This window comes from Porites lutea, chromosome 8, assembly GCF_958299795.1.
Source record: "Porites lutea chromosome 8, jaPorLute2.1, whole genome shotgun sequence".
Classification (NCBI taxonomy): Eukaryota; Metazoa; Cnidaria; class Anthozoa; order Scleractinia; family Poritidae; genus Porites; species Porites lutea.
The window spans coordinates 13,287,093-13,308,736 of NC_133208.1; the positions used below are offsets into that span (position 1 = coordinate 13,287,093).

Consider the following 21,644-nt stretch of genomic DNA (forward strand, 5'->3'; position numbering starts at 1 on the left):
TATGTACTGGTAATTAACAGCATATAATTTTCAGCGTTTTGCTAACTGTTAACCAAGTCAAGAAAGCGTTAAAATTCGATTAAAACGTACACTGTACCAAACGATGGAATAAACTTAGTGGAACGTGGTAATGGCTGCATTTGCAGGCTAAGAATAACCAGTTTTCTTTGAGAACTACTGAGTAAGTATTCTTGTGCAAGAAAAAAAAAACTTGTTTTGTTTCCACCAAGGAAAGCTTGAAGAAGAAATAGAGAAAGCAAATAAAAAAAAAAAAAAAAGAAAGAGAAAAAAAAACCGGAAAAGAGAGATCAAAGGGGCAGAGGAAATTATTCAATGGCAAAGTCTTGACTGCAGTTTAAACTCTTATTTGACTGTTTTCTAGCATCCAGTCATGTCTGTTTGAAATAATGTCTGGGCTTCTCTTCCCAAAACTTAACACACCTTTTTACGACTAACTTTTATTAATGATCATTCATTCGTCACGATCTTTCTTTCATGTAAATTAGTTCTCAAAAACCCTTTTCGCAGACACTAATAAGTTTTATTGTATTGTACGGAGTAAACCAGCCTTGAACACGCAGTTTGACTGTATATTGCCGTTGTTTGATATTCTTGCCTCCTGAAAATGGTGACGTTCAGCTTGGATGACCGTTTGCTTGCTGCTTACCTTTTCTATGGCTCTATTCTTCTGCTTAAAATGCTGTTGATGTCATTTATCACTGCCTTTCAACGCATAAAGAACAAGGTTTGGAGTTTTTTAAAACAATTTTTCTGCTTCATGACATGATAGTCTTTAGGTTCAAGATCGGTAGTTTGCACTTAGGTTGCAATCAGGCGATCTTCTGCAGTAACTTGAATTAGATGCTAAAAACTCAGAGAATTGGTCTGCTCTTTCACTAAATGGTTATTTTTACTTTGTACTTTATTTGTTATTGCGGTGACTTTGTAAAAATCTAGAAAAAGCGGCTTGTGCTCATCAAGAAGTAATAAAGGCTTGGACGCTTGGCCGATCTTAAAGCTTACGCCACGGACACGAAAAAATAAAATGCAAGTAGCACTTCAGTGTAATATGACAACAACTTAATGGCCGTTTCAGTTACACTAAAGACGCATTATCTGTCTGGACTAACTTGGACTTTGTAGTCGCGTCTGGTTATGCGTAAGTCTTAACGAAACGAAGGGGCACACGAGTCATTATGCGTTCAGACGAACCTTTCGATGACTACTGTTGGGTCGTTTACGTCTTTATACTCGAGACGCAAGTTAGCGTCCTCTACGGCCTATATCAGCTTGAGATGTCGCTAGTGTGAGTACACGGCCCTGAATTGTGAACAATCTAACAGAGAATCAGAGAGAATTGGAGAAAAATTTTTGTTAATACGTTCATGGACCTTTTCTCAATCGTTGCATTGACACGGAAACAAAAAGGTCTGTACCGACGGGGGACTTATTTATAGGAACTGAATGCGGACTGAAAAACGGCATACAGTTGAAATAATATATATCTTTATAGGGTGCTTTTTCTGCATAGCCCCATACATGCAGCAATCTGCTTGACAATGGTCCGTTGTATGTACAAATGCATAATAAATGTAGGAGGCTGTGCGTATTGAGTGAAACTCTTGACAGTTTATTGCGGTCTAAGAATAAATGATTGAATAAAGTGAAACTTCAAATTGTTTCAGACTTTAAGAAGTTTGTGCAGTTTGCATTGTAGGAGTTCCATGCACACAACTGTTTACTGGAATCTAGATTGCACTAAAAGAAACATAGCTTATCGAGAGGGCTTTCTATTCACAGAATTTACATGCAGTGAGGTCCATTGACTTTGGTAATCTGTTTGTTTGATAAATGTGCAAACTAATTGCATCACTGATCACCATTTGCATATGTGCACAGGCATTTCCAAGTCCAGAGGATTATAGAGTCAAAAAAGATGGTGATAAGGACAAGAGCAAAGAAGTAATAATACGAAAAAATGATGATGTGGAGAGGGTTCGACGGTATGTTAAACTGTCATCAGGAATTTAGCATTTTATGGTCAGATTTGGTTGGTTTATTCTTGAAGGCGGATTCTGGCAGAAATCTCTGGGTACCGCCCGGCTTAACTAATACCGGAATTACAGTGCGGTTTGTTTGCGGCATAAAGCTTACTATGCCTTGCCACGGATTTGTTATGTCGTATTCACCATTTGCTCACTGTTTGGATATCTTTATTTTTAAAATACTCCTCTCAGTGCAGACTTGGGCTGATGCAAACTATATGTATTCTGGCCCCGGTTGTTCAAACGTTGGATAGCGCTATCCATTGGATAAATAACTATCCAATGGATAAGTATTTAGGAAAACAATTGCGTTATCCTCTGAATAGATTTTTATCCGGTGGATAGCGCTATCCAACGTTTGAACAGCAGTTGAAAAGCTATGACGTAAAATTTTATGCGCAAATGAGTTCTAGCCAATCAGAGGAGAGAACGATGTTTCTCACACGTGATACGTCGAATCAGAATCGCGAACGATGTCTTTTCACGTGTGAGAAAAATGATACGTCCAATCAAAAGCCACAGAGGCGTGTGAGTTTCGCGCCAAAATCCCGCCTTTATAGGAGGTTGCAGCTTGCAGCGCCCTCGCTTTCTAGTTCGATTTCTGATACGTCAACAACTCGTGCGTAAATACCGTACGTAGTCTACGTAAGCACTTTTCCATGATGATTCTATATTCAGGTTATGTTCACACTGATAGCGGATAGCGGTTCGTGTCGGCACGAAAACTGTCCGCCATATAGTGTGATCACCCACGATATGCGACACTCCTTTCATTAGAGGTGGGAGTGGCGTAGCTTCGCTCCGTTACAGAAATTGCTCCGAAAATCAAATCATCCTTCTTGGGTGTGAACACAAGCCCTCGATCCGGTATGGTTTTCGTACCGGCGCAAAAGTTATCCTGTATAGTGTCAACGAAGCCTAAGGCCCCGTTCACTGAAACACGTCGCATTTCACATGTACCGAATTTACTGCTAACGAGAAAAACTCATGCGGTACATTTGAAATGCGACGTTTGACCTAAGATTCTTATGGTTTGCCTTATTATTTATTTATTCATTTTTTAGAGCACATCTAAATGATCTGGAGAACATCCCGATCTTTCTGATCATTGCCTTTATATTCATGTTGGCCAACCTGTCTCCTACCCGCGGAATCTGGTGTCTGCGAATTTTTACAGCAGCGAGGATCCTTCACACCATAGTATATCTCAATGCCATCCTCATACCACGGGTCTTGTGCTTTGCAACCGGTTCAGTTTGTATTGTTGTCCTGGGTATCAGTGTTCTGCTATCTGTTGCTCCTGCTGGTGTATCTTAATGGGTTGCAATAAATGAAGGTCAAGCACCACATTTAAAGAAAACGACCGATTCCTGTTTGCCGCCGATAATCATCGACTTTGCTACTGGAAACTCAGCTCTGAGATGAAATAAAATTCATGTTTAGTGTTCACCAATAGTCCACTCTCTTTAATCCGAGCCTGCGTTTTTAAACTCACTTTCATCCGAATTCCTTATATGCAACATCAAATAAAAAATTATAACTATTGGAGCATACGATTCCATATGTATCCGACAACGGAACAAATTCAGTTTTCCCACTCAGTGTCAGTATAAGGCAAGAGTATGCCCACGCAACACCTGGATTACGGGCTTCAATCCCCTCGTCACAGCCTGTAGACGCGGGACTGATCGAAAGCTTTAGCTTCCCTTTGACACCTTTAGTATAGGCGGTTGGATAAAGTCAAGTAATTTAAAGGGACAGGTTCACGTTTTCAGAGCATGCTCGCTAATCAAAATGCTGTTTTTCTGCCGCGACATGCTGTATCGCCTATGAATCAAAGTAATATGATCATGCGATAATGTTGTTAAAGATCCAATCTGCACACTCCCCTGGCTGTCACTTGATCAACTTAGGTTATTAAAAATGGCTGTAAATTGATCAACCATGGAATAAAACCTTCGGGTCAACAATAAATTCAACGTTGGTAGTGTTGGCATAATCCACTAATTCTTCTGCGATTTTAGTACTCCTCCATCCCACTTCAGGTTACTCTGAAATACACTGTGACTTTGAGATGCACTCTGAGATCGCTGAGATACATGTGAGTGGGATTATTAACCGATAGAATTAATAATAAATTGGAAAAAAAGTAATTTAATTAATGAGCATGCGTTGAATCGTGAACCTGTCCCTTAAAATGAAGGTATGATCTTCGCAGTGATAATTGCAATTAAAGTAATTACAAATTAAAAGTTTTTTTCGGGACATTAACGGATTCCAACCCATGGCCTCTACGTTAGCGCAGAAGTGCTCAATCTACTGAGCTATGAAGACCCATACATTGGGAGCAGGGAAATTTATTTTATTCCTTTCACGGGTTAAGATAAACTCAACAAATTGGCCTGCTCTCAGTGTATGGATCTTCATAGCTCCGACAACGGCTCCGTCGATAGTAAAGTAGTATTGGGCAAGCGTCTGCTGTAGAGGGGTGTAAAATTGTTTTGTTTGCCAAAAATTATACTCTCCTGGCGAGGAAGCCCAAGAGAAGCCACCGGGCCTGCGCAGCAAGCGTTTTCGCGCGAGTTCGTCGAGAAAGTTGGGACGAGAGCAAAAAAAAAAAGAATGAGGGGGGAGGGGGAAGGGAGCGAAGGAAACGGAAGGGAACAAAGTAATTTTTTCAAATCTGGTGATCTATTCGTTATCTATCTTGACGAGCTGTCAATTTACAAATGAACCGAACCGTGAAATATCAAGGGGCGTTTTCCAGAATCGTGGGGTTTGCGGGCAAGCGTTTCCTCTTCTCCCCTCCCCCTCCTCCTTCCATTGTTTTTTTGCTCCCGCTATAACTCGACTGGAAACGCTTGCTACGCAGGCTAGGTCTAAAATGGACAAGGTGGAGTTGAGGTCGAAGGAAAAAAAAAGAAAGCAAAAACACCGTTGGAATGTACTTTTTATTAGTGTTTCAATTTGTACAAATTGCAGGACACATATTACTTGGCCTTCTTTGCCTTGATCTTGCGGACATAAAAATCAAGTTCTTTGCCTTCAAGTATGTAACCATCACAGCGTCCGCTCTGGCCAGGTCTTGAGGATACACAAGCTGGCAACAAAAAGAGAAAGGCTAATTACCGTCAAACCTCTTTAATACGGACACCAAAGGGACAGAACCAAGTGTCCGCTTTACAGAGGTGTCCGTATTATAGAGGTAGGGAATGTATGATTTTTGGCATTTCTGGGACCAAACGAATATAGTGTATAGTGGCTGGAATATTTTAGACTACAAGGACCAAAAGAGACAAGAGGAAATTTCTCACCATAGAGTCTTCCAGTGGTAAACTGGTCCTCAATCTGTTGGGGGAGCTTGGCAGTTGCTTTGCGAGCATCCATTTTGCGCTGGCAGTGATTTGATCGCTTCTTGCTCAGCACATCGCTTTCCTCAGTTTCCACCTAAATAACCTTTGTGTCAGTATGGATTTACAAATTCTCCATCACATTTGAGTCTAATCTTGTTCTGCATCAGTTGAACAGTAAAGGTTATTCTCATGCATTTAAACATAAATGATGCTAAACAAAACTTCAAAATATACGAGCCTGCCTCTTCAGTTTAATACAAAATGGACCCTTTGCAGAATAAAGTCACATGGTACAAAAAAAAAAATAAAACCTTGTTGGATGGCAAATCATGTAGAGGGGCAAGAAAAACAAAGAGATAACACCATTCAAAAAGCTAAGATCCTTTCTTTTCAAGTTTCACTGACAAAACAAAAGCTGAAAGATTTGGGCAGATGAACATTGTCTAATAAAAAATTTTTGCTTTCTGGGAAACATTGCTACCAATATTTAACTGTTGTACTTCAAGAACTTGTTGTTTTCTGATTGGCCAGTGATTTTGTTACAAATACATGTAGTTATGGTGAGTCCTGGGACTCATCTTGTGAAAAGTCATGAGTCCCTGTCCATAACCAAGGAGTCCTAAGTTGGAAGTGTTTGGGCCTTTATGTAACCAGACAGTTAATCTGGAGACAGATGCCAAAACTCTTTATTACAGTTTACTGAATTAAAATAATTATAGCCCTTCTATATATTTAAAGCACAAAAAAGACAAAAATAAATATGCATCCTTAAACAACAGCCACAGAAATTTCATGAACAGGGTATTCTACCAAAAAATCTTCAAATCGATCAATCGTTCTTTGTGTCCTACGGGACGCATTTCATGAATTATTTTGTGTCTTTGGGGATTCTTATGTGTCTGGGACCCAGGATGTAGAGGTAAGAAAATCATTGTTGGCTTAAAACACTTCCCCCTTTTCCTGTAATCTAATTGGTCACCCTTGTCTAGGTGGCCCCAGTTACAGTTTCGTATGTCCAGGTTATTCAAACTTGCTCCTGTGAAAACAACTGACCCATATTTATAGGTAGCACTTACTGATTTAGCAGTCTTCTTGCGACCTAGAGGCAGCCCATAATGAGCCTCGTACCTGTTAAAGCAAAAGAAAATAATTATCACAACATCATCTATGCACCACTGCAAGATAAGAAGAAAGCCAGACAAACAGCATTGGAGTAAATTTACAATTTATAGACTGCATAAAGTTTCACTCTAGATTGACTCTTGGCTACACTGCAGATCATTAATTTTAATTTTTACGAGGACAACATTTTCTGAGATTTCTTGAAACAGTCCTGGGCCAAGTTATTCAAAGCTGGGTTAATGTAACCCAAGGTTAGTGTGAAATTTGAATTCAGATAATTATGAGAGCTTAAAAAGGAAATTCAGGTTAATTCTTCTTGTCTACCATTTGATGATGGAACACTCTAAAAAGAATAGAGGAAATTATCTGAGAAAGTGCTATTGATAAAGAGGAAAAGACACCTGGGTCCTGTTGTTTGAAAGCGGGTTAAATCCTAAGCTTAGGTTAAATTGGCTTAATCCGAGGATACATTTTAATCGCAGGTTTGTTGCGTTGTTCGAACACCGGTTAGCTCAAACCTCAGGTTAAATTTCACCCTGCCAGCTAGGTGGGTTAAATAACTAACCTTAGGTTAAATGATAATAAAGTCAATGTCAAAACAAAATGGCTGACTTGTCGACATGGTTTACTGACCATTGAAACGACAACAGGAAAGACTCACAGATAGTTCAGACAAATAATAGAAATTAAAAATTTTACAAAATAATGAAGAACTAACAGTTTGCTACAGGTTTGGAAGCAGGTAAATCCTTCTCCAGTTCTTTTTGTTTCTTTTCAAAAGTTTGTGAATTCAGTAAACATTGCACAAGAAATCAAGATTATTCCATCTCCCTCGGACTTTGCCACTTATCTCTTCTCCACTCCTAAAGCGTTGTGTCACTGTTATTGATGCCCAATTTTGTTCGTCTTTGGTTTGTCACACTGATTGTCAACTTGTGAAACGTGCAAGTTTTTTTCACATTCTCGGTTAAAGTAGCAACTTCTTAGGTGCTGAAATTATTTTTCTGGGATCCTACACTGACACCGTTTTAGGACATAAACAAACCAGGAGGTATTATGGGAAGCTAACCGCGAGTTAGTCGCGGTAAACTCGAGGCTAACTAACTGGTGCTCCAACCGCACTTCCAACGATGCAATTTTAAACCCTAGTTAACAAACCTGTGGTTAAGAAAGGGGGTGTTTACATGAGAGATCTCGCACTGGCGTGAGTTTCGCATCGGGATGATTTTTTGATTTCGTATCGCATTTACATGATGACTGGGTCATTTCATATCTCATTATTTGAAGGTACACTTCATGTTGATAAAATACATGTGTGATTCAAAAATCGCAAACGTTACGCATGTGCTACCCGTTCCAGTCTACCGGGAGACCAATTTCACACTGAACTGTGTGGTCGTTTGGCGTTTACATGATACCGTTGTGAGATTTCGTACCAGAGTCAAATTGTTGCCCCAGTACAACAACCGGGGCGAATTCATGCCGGGGTGACTTGCGCCGGCATGACATTTTGTGGTGGTATCATGTAAACAAATCTAGAGCCATGAGAGGGAACCAGAGTAAACTCGCTCCGGTGCGAAAGTGGTCCCAGTGTCATACAAACATCCCCAAATTCAACCTCGTTACACCTAACCCAAGGTTCATTTAACCCGTCTTTCGAACAACCCGGCCCCGAGTTTAAATTTAACACTGGGTTAGTGCTAAACAGCCTTTGCACAACTGGGCCCTCGCCCTAATTTGCTTTAATGACACGTTTAGAAGTTTTTTGTTTTCTGAAACTTACCATTGCCTAAAGGGAGTGGAATCTACTTGAACAACGCAGTTCTTTACAAGAGTCTTAGTTCGCACCAGCTCATTGTTGCTTGCATTGTACACCACATCAATGACACGGGTCTTGCGGGTCACGCCTATACATGAGCATAACAAACAAACAATCAAACATAAGCTAGCCTGTCAGGTAAAAAGTTAATAAGAATTCCATTGGCACCTTTGTCATAAGGTTTACCACTCTGGGTAATGAGGACAATCTGATGCGTCCCTCTCATGAAAATACATGTTATTGCACAGTACTAATCACAATGAGAACAGTTTTCCAACTATCATCTCAAACAAGCACAGATGGGGATAATAATTCTCTGCAAACTTGCTATTTTAATTTTTATACATGCACTTTAGCTTGGCCACCCAAGCCAAAATTTTTCAATATGTTGGGAACACAACTGGACAGACAATGTAAGTTGTACACTAGGATAGTTAAACAAAGTATACATAAAAATCTACTATGTTGATATTGTACTTACATTTTACAGCTAAAAGAAAAGCAATTTGTATTGTGGAAAAGTAATATTTGGGGAGGAGGGCAATCAGTGTAACTATGACAAATATGGTCACAAGAGTGATGTAATTGCCAAAACAGCAACACACTCTTCCACCAAATAGTTTCATCATGTTGCCCTTGGAAGCTCATGTTTGGCAATATGTTGGGAACACAAAAAATACAATTTTCTCAAGGGGTTGGTAAAGGTAAGACAACAGACAACTTAAAGGATCAAGCATTTCCATTTTGGTGATCACTTTATTACTTCTCATAAACTTTTCTCTGATGATGTGTGGAGATTGTTAAGAGAATATTGACGATGATCACTCTAGGGGGTTAAAGGGTTAAAATCTAAGTGACAGCCTTGTAAATGAATATACAGTGAAACCTCTATTAAGCGGGCCCCCAATTAAGCAGACACGCTCTGTTAAGCAGACACTAAGCCAGGTCCTGAAATTAACATCTTATAATTCCCTTTATAACGAACCCCTATTCAGCGGACACCTCTATTAAGAGAACACGGACACTAAAATAAGGTGTATTTGGCTAATTTCTATTGTTAAAAACCTCTATTAAGCGGACACCGGACTGAATTGACAGTATTGGATTACTTCCTTGAAATACGGACTGAAGTCAGTTAATGTTCTTGCCTTTACAAACAAATTAAAGTTGGTAATGAAAGGTAATGAACTTGAACTCTGGATAGCTTCTTTAACAACATGCAACTTTATCACAGTACAGAGTAACCAATGAATGTTGATCGTTAACAAACATTGCCCAATTTTTACAACCTCTATTAACCGGACACTTGGAAAGGTCCCAAAGGTGTCCGCTTAATAGAGGTTTCACTGTAATATAAATCAGCACATACTTTCAGAGCCCCAAGAGTAGTTGCCAGTATCCAGTCTCAGTGCTCGGAACTTTTGGTTTCCTCCACGGGTGCGTACATTGTGAATACGCTTACTTCCAAGCTGCAAGCAAACACCAACACAGCCTAATTCAACACATGAATGCTAGGATAGTTTCTTCACTTACCGTGTGAATAAATTCCAGACAGAAGGGAATTTTATTACTTACATGTCTCAGGACATGCTCATACTATAGCTGTATAAGGTTCCTAGAGCCACAAAGCCCTCAGAAACCTCTATAATCATTGGCCTTTGAAAACAAGTTAATTTGCTGAGCCTAAGCCTAAGAACAATAAAAAATTTCAACAAGCAAAGGTCACAGCTATACGCGTATGTTGCCAATGAATCCACCCTTAATATGTAATCAGCAATCATTGCAGAAAAAGAAATCTCACAAAAAAAGAGTCTTTTCTTTTTCCACCCTACCTTAGTATTTGCTGGTGGTCGGCCAAGCTCATACTTTCTCTTTTTTCTAATTGCTGTTTTCTTACCACCAGTGTTTCGCCTCTTATGCCAAGAATCACGGGAAATTCCTAAAATATAAAGACGAGCATACAGTATCAATCCAATCATATGCTTTCAAGCAACACGATATTGCTACAATGACCTAAAATATCACAATTGTCAAGGGAATGTAAGTTTACTCAGGTTTTGTTATACTGCGATCAACTATTTCAAGGTTTCCTGCAACCTCTCAGTTGAAGCATACTCATGTCTGGGTGTAATAACTCGTAACTCCTTGACATACATGCAAGCAGTTTGCACAATAAGATACCGTATTTATTCAATTAACCGCCCTGGGCCCTAATTAAATTTTTGGACCTTGAGAGTGGGCGCTTATTAAATTTTCACCATTTTCAGCAAGTGAAGTATGTTTATTTTGCAACAAAACAACAAATGCCAAAAACAAAACACGAAGAAGTAATAAAGCAAGGTTTCTGTAAAATACTCTGAAGAAAACTCCATCCTCAGGAAAGTCTTATGGTCAAGTCCTGTTGACTGTGTGTCCAGCAGATTGGAAGAACAGATAATTGTTTAACAGATGCTTTATAACAAGAAGAAAAAAATTGTGTTTCGGTCTTCAATGCATTTGTCACCAGTCAACAAAACATTTACAGTTGTTTGATTTAATGCGAGTGATGATCAGATTAAAGGCCGATATGCTGGAAATATATAAATCTGAGCCGAAAGCTTGGGAATTCTTTTACTGCTTATTCTGGAAAAAATAGCACGTGAATCAAGAAATCGCATAATAACAACAAGACAAACTAAATCCTCATGTCATACATGTCCAAGTACTGCACAGGAAAATAGCGACAGACAATCAGTTTTAGCCTTGAATGTTATTATGCGACAAAAGACATGTCAGAAAAATATTAACATTTGGAATGCAGGCACCCCGAAAATAACTGAAATGGTGGCAATATGAGAAATGTATCTCATGCACACTACATCCCAGATATTCAACACAGAGCCACAGGTCTGAGCTGAAAATCAAGTTACAACTTCTTTGGTGTTTATTTTATACAAAGGGTTTAACTACAACGCTTGATGTTGTTGATTTCACCAAGATTGGATGGATTGAAATCAACGACTTCATAGTTTACTCACCCATCTTGGACGGACAGGACAGAAGAGGACGAGCGAATGCAAAGAACTCTGGGAGATCGATTGGGCAAAAAAAAAAATAGAAAGTGGAGTGAGGGATGGGTAAGGATTGTTTTGTTGAGCTAATTTATAGCGCTGTTTGTTTCATTTTTCATTTACCAAAGACTGAACTTTTTTTGGTTAAAAATATTCTATTTAGGAGAAAACAATAGCAAAAAGATGAACAAAATAAGTAAATAAATTAAGCAAATGAAACAAAAACATGGAAGTAGGGGAGGATGGAGGGGAATAAGTGGCCCTCAGTTCCAGTACCTCACGTTCTATACTTCTGCAGGAGGCGCCATATTTGTGCGATGGCTTCCTTCACAGGTTTTGCGGAGACTTCATAACCCTGTCATTATAACTCTTGACCCTCCAGATTCTTAATAACTTTGCAAGATAACTATTTGGTAAAATGGAGGAGCTCAAGAAGAAAACAGAGGCAATGTTGAGGGCAGTTCTAATCAGCAGCCCTCGTGGAGTGCCTCTACGTCGCTTGAACAAGGAGTACAGTACCATAACTTACTCGTCAATTCCTCACCCAGAGCTGGGCTTTCCCACGCTGGACTCTTACATTAAAAGCATTCCTCATGTAGCTGCACTAACAAGGGACGTGGATGGAGAATTTATTGTTAAGGGAGTCGCTAGTGAATCTGACCAACACGTTGCAAAATTGATCGCAAAACAGAGGAAACCGAAAAAGCGTTCAAAGGGTGCAGCTAACCCGTCTAGAAGGCCCCAGTCAAGAAGGCCTACTATTAATAGACCGTTAGCTTTAAATAGACCCATAGGTGCTGCAAACTACAGACCAGTCGCTGTTTCGAGTTTGACTTATCGTGCAGCTGCAAGACATGTGGCACGAGCTGTTGCTAAATCAGTGACACCGGTGCCTGCAAATACAAATACTTTGATTCAGAGGCCTACGGCATCTGCTGCAGCACCTCGGAGTGGTGTCACAAATCGGTTTGTTCCCCCAAGGATGATGAAGCAGGCTGTAAATAAGGCTGTCTCTCATCCCGTCAATAAAACTTCACCTCCGCGCGGATTCCCTGGAAAGGGACAAGAGAATCTCCAAGGTATGAAATACTTGGATCTAGATCTGTGTGCACATCATCCAGGGTAATTTTACAAATGGGTCAATCCAAACATAAGCACAATGCAACCCGGGGGAGTTATTTGGGTTAATTTTTGCTGGGTATGTGCCGCTGGCCTCTCAGTGCCCCTTGCCCATTATAGTCTATGTTGTGGCCAATTGAAGACCCCATCTTAGTCACTTTTGGGCAAATATGTAATTTTCGCTATCCGAACGTAGTCACTTGCTATTTATGTATCTACCTTATCAATCCTTTAAATAGGTCATCTTAAAATGAATTGACCTATTTTTTAATAAATTGAATGAAGAACACTTTACTTGTCACCTTCAGTACAAAATTAATATTCTAGTATGTTTGCTGACTGTAATGAATGAACAACTTTCTTACCCCAAAAATCCGAAAATGTGCGACCCTACTCTAGTAACTCTATTGAAAATGCAACCCAATTATAGTCAATCCAGTTGTGAAAATGCGACCCCATCCAGCGGCACATCCCCATTAGCCTCTTATAAGGAAGTGTCCCCCCCTGGGCAACGCAACCATAGGGCCTGGAGTAAATTTAAAGTAGAGGGAAAAAATTATTTAAGGAGGCGACATTAGATTAGATTATAGGGTGCTCATGTGTAGGGTTAGGTGTACAAGGGGGATATCATCCCCCTTCTACTGGAGTACTGGAGAAGCCTGGGAGACTTCTTAAGCCTAGTTCAAAGGTTGCACTTTTCATGTACTTAACTTACTTGTAATTCCTATTTAGGTCGACCAGATTCAGACACCGAACTTAATCAGTCGGACTCAATTTTCATGACATACAATAGTCTATAATGCTTACCACTGAAAATAAATTATAGTAATTTGTGGATTAGGTTTGGCACTTGAGAAGTTCGATGTTTGAAACAAAGTTGCTCCACAGACAAAATTTCCGTGTAGGCCACCCGATGTTAATTCATGGGTTGACCCAAATTAGATATAGAGGAATTGAATGATTTAAATGTTCCTCTCTTCATGTACTTAATTGAAGGGATGGGGTTCGACATTTGAACTGCACCTTTGGGAAAATTGAATTTTGGGGGCCCTAAAAAGTGCAAATGGGTTTCATTTTATTAACCCTTTAAGTCATAAGAACAATAACAATATCAGCGTATAATCAATTAGAAAGGCTACAAGAATTATTAAAATGATCAGTGAAGGGTTCTCTCAACCAATTTTTCAAGGGAATGTATGGGAGTCAGTGTGGAGAATTTGATCAATAGACGAATTTTAGCTCTGAGGATGGCCCCTTTATTTACCCAATGAGTTTATAGGACGAGTTTAAAATAATCACATGCAATTAACGCGTTAGGTTTAAATCATGTGAAGATCACTGTACATAAAGGAATCAAAGCTGCAGTGTAAGATGACAAAATGGCCCCTACTAAATGCCTCGTACTCCTTGAAGAATTTATTAATAATTATTATTAAACCATCGACAATAGATGGGAGTGGGGAAGGTGCCTGGTGAAACTGAAGGGAGCCGCAAGCAAGCTTAGAAGGTAACCATGACAACCCTATGAGTGGCACACACTAGGCACCGTCACACTGACAACGTCAGTGGAGAAATGCGCAGATACTCGCCAAGAAAAACATCAAAAGGGGAGGGGGCTGGAGGCAAATCAGCTAAAGCTACTGCATGTGAAGGCAACATGAGCAAAATGATTGACTTGTGCAAAAGCGCTCTAAAATTGCTAAAGCCCTGCCAAAGCCCAAGACCACCTTACAGATGTTTAGCCACATTTAGTACCTACGTTTAGCCACATTTTAATAATAAATAATAAAGTTATTTTATTGATCATCAGAGATATGTCTAATCAGTAGGTAGCATTGAGTCGCATGCACATCTCTGAAGACTCAATACAGGGTAATTATCTGGGTCTATAAGTGATTAAACAGTAGAATTAACGCACCTAGCACATAAAAATTTGATGACAGTGGAAATCCACTAGCTGTACAGCTGTACCTACATGTAACTGTAAACTGCCGGTTATAACCAAACTGATTTTACTGTTGTTCCTCTGATGTTAGTTAGGTCATCATGTGGTGCGGTGTTTGAATCAGATATAAATAGACAAAAATAGTGTGTGATGCACAAGAAGATTAATTTGAAGCTGTTCTAGAGCCAGAAGAGATGAGTGGGTAGCACTAAATGTTGGTGACACTGCAAACATCTTGGCTTTACACTCTGCTTCTTGTATTTTAGAAGAACTGTCTTCAAAGAAATTTAAGAAAAAGAAGCCCAAGAGCTCAGGTACATTTAGCTTGTTCTAGGCATTTATAAAGTGGGGCAAACAGAGTTGCACAGAAAGTAAAATTTATGAGTGTTGATGTGAAAGGAGGTGCAAAATTGATTGCTTCCTTTTTTCCACTCACAATGCTTTCTCTGTGTAACTCCCTGCTATTATAAATGCCTGTAGTGGGCTAAAGTACTTATTATAATAATTATTGTTACTTTAGAATGAGCAGATTACAAGAGTGGAAAGTTTTTACAAACAGTGTAGACCCAAAGGCTCTAAAGGCAGGCTCTAATACTATCTAGGGGTGTCAGGCTACTAATGATTGATTTAGGCAGGTGGGAAAACTTAAGGCTGGTATGCATAGTATCACTATTTCTCCAGTGATCATAGGGATCAGTGCAAAACCAGTTCAAGCAACCTTGGTTGCAAGGAACACTACAGTCATTGAAGAGTTTTTTCCCTAAAACTGCTGTGCGCAGCTGCTGGACTTTTTTTTTCAGTATTCCTAATATCCATAGAGAGGATAGGGAAGCCAGCCTTTACATTCAGGTTATAGGTCAGTAGTTTGTACCTTGTGATTCTAGAAAACATCAAAATATTTTGATTTTCAAGAAAGTTAGGCTGAAATGACTCCTTATTTTTTCATTATATATCATTTTTCCATTTTTTAGCTCATTCATGTCTTTAATGTCTTTAGGAGGTGGACCAAACTGGCAACAGATGGAAGTGACATTCAAGGCTGATGATGAGGAGCCTAAACGTGTTATTTCTCTGTCTGATTCATCAGCATCAGAGGAAAAAGACCCAGTGGATCTATTTGACTCACTTAATAATGAAGGTAAAAGGGAAACTTACATAGTTACTTACTTCAGTTAACTAATACGTTGTATCAGAATAATTTTAGTATAAAGATTGATCAGGGGGCATTTAAAAAAATTGTTAATGGCCATCATTGAAAACACCACTGGATATTAGGGAGCTTAAGCAAAGGCGTTTTTAAGCGACGCACGTCAACTGGAAGTGAGGTCTTTTTCATTTTAAAGCACCTTGATGCTAACAAATTTGTATTTCTAAGTGTCTTTACTAGTGTCCAAGAATTTGGGCAAAACCGCCGTCAAAAATGAAAAAAAGACAACTTCTGGTTGACATGCATTGCTCAAAAAGGTCTTTGCTTAAGCTTACTGTTATTAACTACTCCTCTAGGGTATGGAGACATTTAGAGAGTTACCTTTAGTATAGGGTAGAAAAATTCAGATCAACTAGGTCTTAGTTCCCAGCTGCACATCCCCACCCAAAAATTTCCAATGTTCTCTGTCACTCGTGACCTACACTGTACATGTATATGCAATTGGAGTTAAAAGCAGAAGACTGAGACAGGGAATGCAGCTTAGGAAAAGCTAAGCAGGCTTTTTGATCACTTAAGCTGTCTTTTCTCTCAACTGTACCTTCAAAACTACCCCATGTTTTCTTTTTCCAGAATGACTTGAGCCAATGGTAACCCTTATGGAAGGTGTTTTCTCGTTATAAGAGCCACTATCTGTGGCAAAAGCTTTTGCAGCAATTCAACAGTGATTCAAGTTGTTTATGCTTAAGAAAGCTGTGAACTATCAGATGAACCAAAGCTACAATCGCGTAACCCTTCACTTACTACTTGGCAGCATTTTGAAGTCTGCAGCTGTACTGTAAAACGGCAGCCAAGAGCTTCAATGGCTGCAACTTGATTGAAGCTGCTGTTTGACTTTTAAAACGCTGATAAACAGCCGTAATTGAGCTGTACAGCCATTTTCAAGCGTTTTTTGTGGTGCTGTACAGCGCTGCAAGTTTCGTATGGGAAGGTCCTTTTCAGCTGGTGAAATTAGCCGGCAGGCGGCTCTAAGGAACATTCCTGCTGAATTGGATATATGTGGTATCCACTTAGAAGGGTATCATGAACCAGTTTTTGCATTTTCAACAGGTTTATTCGGTATATTGTAGTCTTCTCTGTACACTCTTGAAACACTGACGACTCCATGGGAGAGAGTAAAAAAAAATCTGGTCACATTTTTCTGCTCTGTCTTGATGGTTCCTAGTTTATTGCAGCTTGATCATTTATAAAGCTAAAAAATGTCCTTGTGGGAGTTAATTAACACTATGTAATAATCGCTATTTTAACATGTCCAAGCAGTACAATCTAGCTTTGGGCGGAATGGAAAACACCTGCTAGGGAAGAATAAACCAGTCACAATACCTGGTTTTAAGCAGTAAGATTGGTAGCTTGGGAGACTTGGTATCAATAATAAATAAATGTACTTTTTACTTACTAGATCATTATCAGTCAGTAATGACTGGAACAGGCAACTCTGCTTACAGCTCCAACTGTTTGATTTTCTCATAATGCTCTGCACTTCTGGGTTACTCCAAACTCTATCACAAGTGAAAACTCGTCTTGAGGGAAAACAAAATCTGAGGTTGTTCATAGACTAGAATCTGGATTTTTGGAGCTAAGAAATACGCAAAGTGGGTGGTTTTAAGTCACAAAGCTAGGCCAATTAAAGACTAAGATATTACCTTGTTGAAAAATATTGGAGTTTGTTATTTAAGACAGCCATTTTGCCAAAGAGGATTGTTAATAATATTATATTTCTGTTCTTTGTAGACTTGGAAATTTTTTCCAGAATTAGAGATGTAAGTTATTTTCTTGTTTGTGCTTTGCATATTATTTCTTCTAGCTTTCAGTATATAATTATTTGTATTAATTCAACGTTATTGAAATATAGATTTAGCCAAGGCCAAAAGTGAAGCTCTCGAGGGATCTTTTAAGAAATGTCTTTCTCAAGAAATTCAACTTTTGCCATAAGCAGGAAGCTAAGGAAACTGAATCGTCCATTTTACAGTTGTGGACTTAGTACCCTAGCCTTCAAGTGAATTTGAGGTTGATGGTGACCTTGTTTTACTATAAACCTCCTTTGCTTGGGATTTGTCATGGAAATTGCCCTTGAAAACTACTAGTTAGCATAAGAAAAAATTGATTTACGTAATAAAGCAGGAAGGTTTGAATCAAAACAAGGTCAACTCCAGCCTTGCTTGCATCCATAACTATAAAATGGCCTATTCCACCTCTGAAAAAAAGGACCTGAGCCCGTGATCAAATGAAAACCAAAAACTGGTCAGCAGACAACTTTAAAAAATGTGTCACCTCATCAATGAGTTGTATACCTGAGTCCATGATACAGTCATGTGACACTGGTCAGCAGATGCCCTTTTTGGACAGCTGTCAATATTGACCATAACAAGGATGTCCCATACAAGGTAAACACAAAAAGTATATGCCTTGGACTCCTTGCTAGTAAATGTGTCACTTCACATCCTATAACATGCTGAGCTCCGCAATCAAGCCTTAACGTCAATTCAAACTCTTCAGTAAAGTTGATTCTTGATTTCATCTTCTCTCCACTGACCCCTTATGAAACATTAATGTGATAGGTGAGGAGATTATTTTTATGTTTAAATTTTATGTGTAATTAAAGAGTTAACACAAGGCATTCTATTTTGTTTAGTTATTAGAAAACAAGCCCAAGGGATTGTGGTTAAAACGTATTGGTGCTGAGTATAAGAAATTGTATAATCAAGAAATATCCAGTGAGAAGCTAGAGACACTGAGGAAATTACCAACTATAGCAAGATGTGAAGAGTAAGTGATACAACACGAACATCTGTTGTGGGTATCATATTAGTAACAAGACGCTGTGGGAGCGTACAGTTGAGCGTTGATGTCCTAGGCATATTTGAATTTTTTTATGTGTGTTAGGGATGTGTGAGTAGTGCAGTAGTTGTGTTTATTTTTTGGGTTGGTTGAGATGTGTGAAGTGGTAGGGGTGGGGCTATATTGGATGTAGATTGGTAAGATAATGGCTGTAGTTTGTTAATCATCATGCAGTAAAACTGGTTTAGGTGTTGCAGTGAGGAAGTTGTGGGAGTGCTAATTTGGTTTTGAAGGGATAGTGTAGATACCGTCTGTTGAAATGAAGTGGTGGTTGTGAAAGATCTCATCAATAGCCACAAACATACCTGTACTTATTTTAAACATTGTTAGGCTTTCTGTTAAGGATTGTGTTTCATTTTTTTATTGTTTATAAATTGTATGGAGATAACATGGATAAGGGAAAGTTCATTTGATGTAGAGAAGAGCAATGTTAAAGAAGCAGGAGGGCTGACATTCTGTGTGTGTCTTCGGGGGACAAACACCCTGCGGTTCTCCTGCCAAATATTTTTCCATAGCTGATCATGAATAAATTACTGATTGTAGCACAAAATTGTAGGAAGACTAAGGTGTCATTGGCTGAAATTATTCATGATGAATCTCAGCCTTGTCTGAATTATCTGTAGCCAGTGCAGTATTGTCTTTGTTGTTAACAGTTCTGTTAATCATTGGTAATTCAAGTCAATGTCTTTGTTTTTGTTCCAATTTTCAGATTTGCTGGGGGCAATATCATAGTTTATCCACCAAAACCGGTAAGTTCAAAATCATGTTATTTTGGCACATTTGTGTGAGTGTGTATATGACATGCATAGTCTTGGCATTACTTTTGGAATCATGTTCAACTTACTGTTTTTCGGGTATGGTTTGTGAGCATCATTGTAAAGTGATTTATTGGTGCCGAAACCTAAGTAAGTAGCTTGGCTATTTTCTTTAGCAGGACGAAAAGCCACCCATCAACCATGTTAACATGTCAAATGGAGGTAAGAAATTTTTCACTTTATAAAATAATACATCAAACCGGTCATTGTTCTCCACTTCAATAATAGGGAGTTTAAGATATGGCGACTACGGACTATGACTACGGATAAACATGCTACTGCGCATGATCAAAACCACGTGACTGTTCGTTTTCTCCGCGTAGTCCTGCGGCTACGGTGAGTTGTTGAGCTGTTTCGCGTAGTCGGGACTACAGAGAACATTTTGCTGGTATTTTGCCGTCTCGGTAATTCAGACGTCTCGTCTTTTCGTTAAAAAAGTTTTCAATTCACCTGGTTTAAGTGAGAGGGAAGTGAAATATGTAAGTTGTGTCCAATTTCTGCTCAAATTTCTGCTTTTAATCCACTGTTGTGACCTCATTTTCATTTTTGAATAAGCTTAGCTGTTTATACGCAGAATTCCGATTGACGGCCAAGGAGAAGAGAAATCATGCAGGTAATTTACTTTCTCTTCGCACTTGAAAAGTTTCAATGTTTGTTCGAACTGATTATTGTGTCTTTCTACTTGTGTAACCTTTGTTTATGCGAGTTTTTGTATCGCATTTGCTGAATGAAAATGATGTAAACATCTTCGAGACAATCGAAACTCGGCATTTCAATACTTCAAATTAAATCAGATCAGTAGTCGGAGAAGTCCATCTTCTAAATCTAATAAATGAGCTATTACTATTTCTTTAATATTTGACTCAAAAATTATGGGCAAAAAAATAAAACCTGTGTAACCAAAACTTTGTTTACCAATTTCACCCGACGTAATTGCTTCCTTCAAGTATGGAAGAATTTGTTCATCGTTCTAAAGATAAGATCACATGCAAAACTGACTTGCATTTTTGTGAACTGTGATGAAAACAAGAAAATCTTTGCGTGTTGTTTCCCTCTCCGCCTCTTCTCTCATAGTCTACTGTCTGTAGTGCAATCTTAACGTTCTATATTTGCACGACTCAACCCAGTGCTACGAACAAAGGACAACGCTCGTCCAGCCGTAGTTCGTAGTCCGTAGTCTCCGTATCTTAAACTCCCTAATATTTTCTTTTGAAAGACTCAATATTGAAATCTAGCTAGGACCAATAAACCACCACACTTCTCCATCACAGAGAGGTTAGCTGTGTAAATTTTTTTATATAATCCATTACAGATATGATTACATTTAAACCAAAGTTGTAACCTTTGTGTTATTTGTCCAGTTCCTTCCAGGCCTGTTGAACTTTATACCCTTCGTCCACAGGATTTGCCAGCAATGGGGTAAATGTCACAGTTTTAATTGGCTGAAACCTTCTATATGGTGTCACCTAAAATATCTGCCAGGTTTATTATTTGGAGAGGTGGTTGCCCGTTGAGAGCATCATTGACAAAAAGGAATTGCCCACAATAAAGTATTTTTATGAAACACTAAATAACTGGTCCCGAGGAGAAAGGTTAATTTTGTTTCCTGAGAATCTCAAGATTTCCCAAGGCAGAGCCGAAGGAAACATTGAGATTTAAGGGGAACGAAATTAACTGTTTCCCAAGGGACTAATCTTCAATTTGTTACATAGCGGGAAATTTTGAAGCTTGAAATTCATTAAACCTCGCTGTAATGGCGGTTGTCAGTCAACATTCGTGGGTTGCAGTACACTGTTACCCTCTGACATCATAGATTTTGCGATGTTGTCCGCTCAGACATTTTGTCAGGAAGCAGTTTCATTGTTACGTGTCTTGTGACCTGGAAGTAACAAATGAGAGCTCGTGTAGGAAAAAATTTTCCAGCTAATAACAATTTCCATTGTTTACTGACTTAGATATTAAAACATTTATGCTTAGAACTTTGCATCAAGGTCACTTGCCTCTGGCTTGTGCTTGCATCTGAGGTTTGAATAGTTTATGACATCCTTTGACTTACCATAAAGACCGTAACCTCTAGCTATGAGAATTGCTAAGGCATTATTACCAAACACAGACCACCAAATTGGCGACTTGAAGTGCAATTTCTGGTGCCACTTTTTTTCTCTTCTCACCATGGTGACCAAAACAGTTTCAGATATCATGATGTGTGAGCATAGACCAGGTAAATTAATTCTCCATGCATGCAAGCTTTTCATATATCTGTGGACAAAACTGTGATATAGCTGTTAATGTCAATGCCATACTATTTTTATGATTTTTTTTGTTTGTTTATTT

At 38.9% G+C, this 21,644-nt stretch overlaps 3 protein-coding genes across 3 annotated transcripts in view; 2 read left to right on the forward strand and 1 right to left on the reverse strand.

The window, feature by feature from the left end:
- Positions 1–537: 537 nt before the first annotated feature.
- LOC140945787 (microsomal glutathione S-transferase 1-like) lies at positions 538–3,561 on the forward strand. The gene is made up of 3 exons (XM_073394833.1): positions 538–745; positions 1,900–2,003; positions 3,110–3,561. The coding sequence occupies exons 1-3, from the start codon at positions 626–628 to the stop codon at positions 3,360–3,362; spliced, it is 477 nt and encodes a 158-aa protein (XP_073250934.1). The 5' UTR covers positions 538–625; the 3' UTR covers positions 3,363–3,561.
- A 1,416-nt stretch (positions 3,562–4,977) lies between these two features.
- LOC140945785 (small ribosomal subunit protein eS8-like) lies at positions 4,978–11,403 on the reverse strand. The gene is made up of 7 exons (XM_073394830.1): positions 11,357–11,403; positions 10,172–10,278; positions 9,709–9,808; positions 8,304–8,427; positions 6,475–6,526; positions 5,360–5,492; positions 4,978–5,145 (listed from the first exon to the last, which is right to left on the reverse strand). The coding sequence occupies exons 1-7, from the start codon at positions 11,358–11,360 to the stop codon at positions 5,036–5,038; spliced, it is 630 nt and encodes a 209-aa protein (XP_073250931.1). The 5' UTR covers positions 11,361–11,403; the 3' UTR covers positions 4,978–5,035.
- A 306-nt stretch (positions 11,404–11,709) lies between these two features.
- LOC140945788 (tudor domain-containing protein 7-like) overlaps positions 11,710–21,644 on the forward strand; it is a 30,531-nt gene continuing 20,596 nt past the window's right edge. The window contains exons 1-8 of the mRNA XM_073394834.1: positions 11,710–12,468; positions 14,720–14,767; positions 15,451–15,591; positions 17,389–17,417; positions 18,290–18,423; positions 19,205–19,244; positions 19,427–19,472; positions 20,672–20,729. Coding sequence (XP_073250935.1) covers positions 11,808–12,468; positions 14,720–14,767; positions 15,451–15,591; positions 17,389–17,417; positions 18,290–18,423; positions 19,205–19,244; positions 19,427–19,472; positions 20,672–20,729 — 1,157 coding nt within the window. The 5' untranslated portion in view covers positions 11,710–11,807. The remainder of the gene's footprint in view (positions 12,469–14,719; positions 14,768–15,450; positions 15,592–17,388; positions 17,418–18,289; positions 18,424–19,204; positions 19,245–19,426; positions 19,473–20,671; positions 20,730–21,644) is intronic.

Excerpts from the sequence above, each read along its gene's own strand:
- LOC140945787 (XM_073394833.1), top strand. The coding sequence starts at position 626 with ATGGTGACGTTCAGCTTGGATGACCGTTTGCTTGCTGCTTACCTTTTC. Across the intron at positions 746-1,899 it reads TTCAACGCATAAAGAACAAG|GCATTTCCAAGTCCAGAGGA; the intron begins GTTTGGAGTTTT and ends ATATGTGCACAG. Across the intron at positions 2,004-3,109 it reads GATGTGGAGAGGGTTCGACG|AGCACATCTAAATGATCTGG; the intron begins GTATGTTAAACT and ends TTCATTTTTTAG.
- LOC140945785 (XM_073394830.1), bottom strand. Across the intron at positions 9,809-10,171 it reads GACCACCAGCAAATACTAAG|CTTGGAAGTAAGCGTATTCA; the intron begins GTAGGGTGGAAA and ends GTTTGCTTGCAG. Across the intron at positions 8,428-9,708 it reads CTACTCTTGGGGCTCTGAAA|GCGTGACCCGCAAGACCCGT; the intron begins GTATGTGCTGAT and ends GCTCATGTATAG.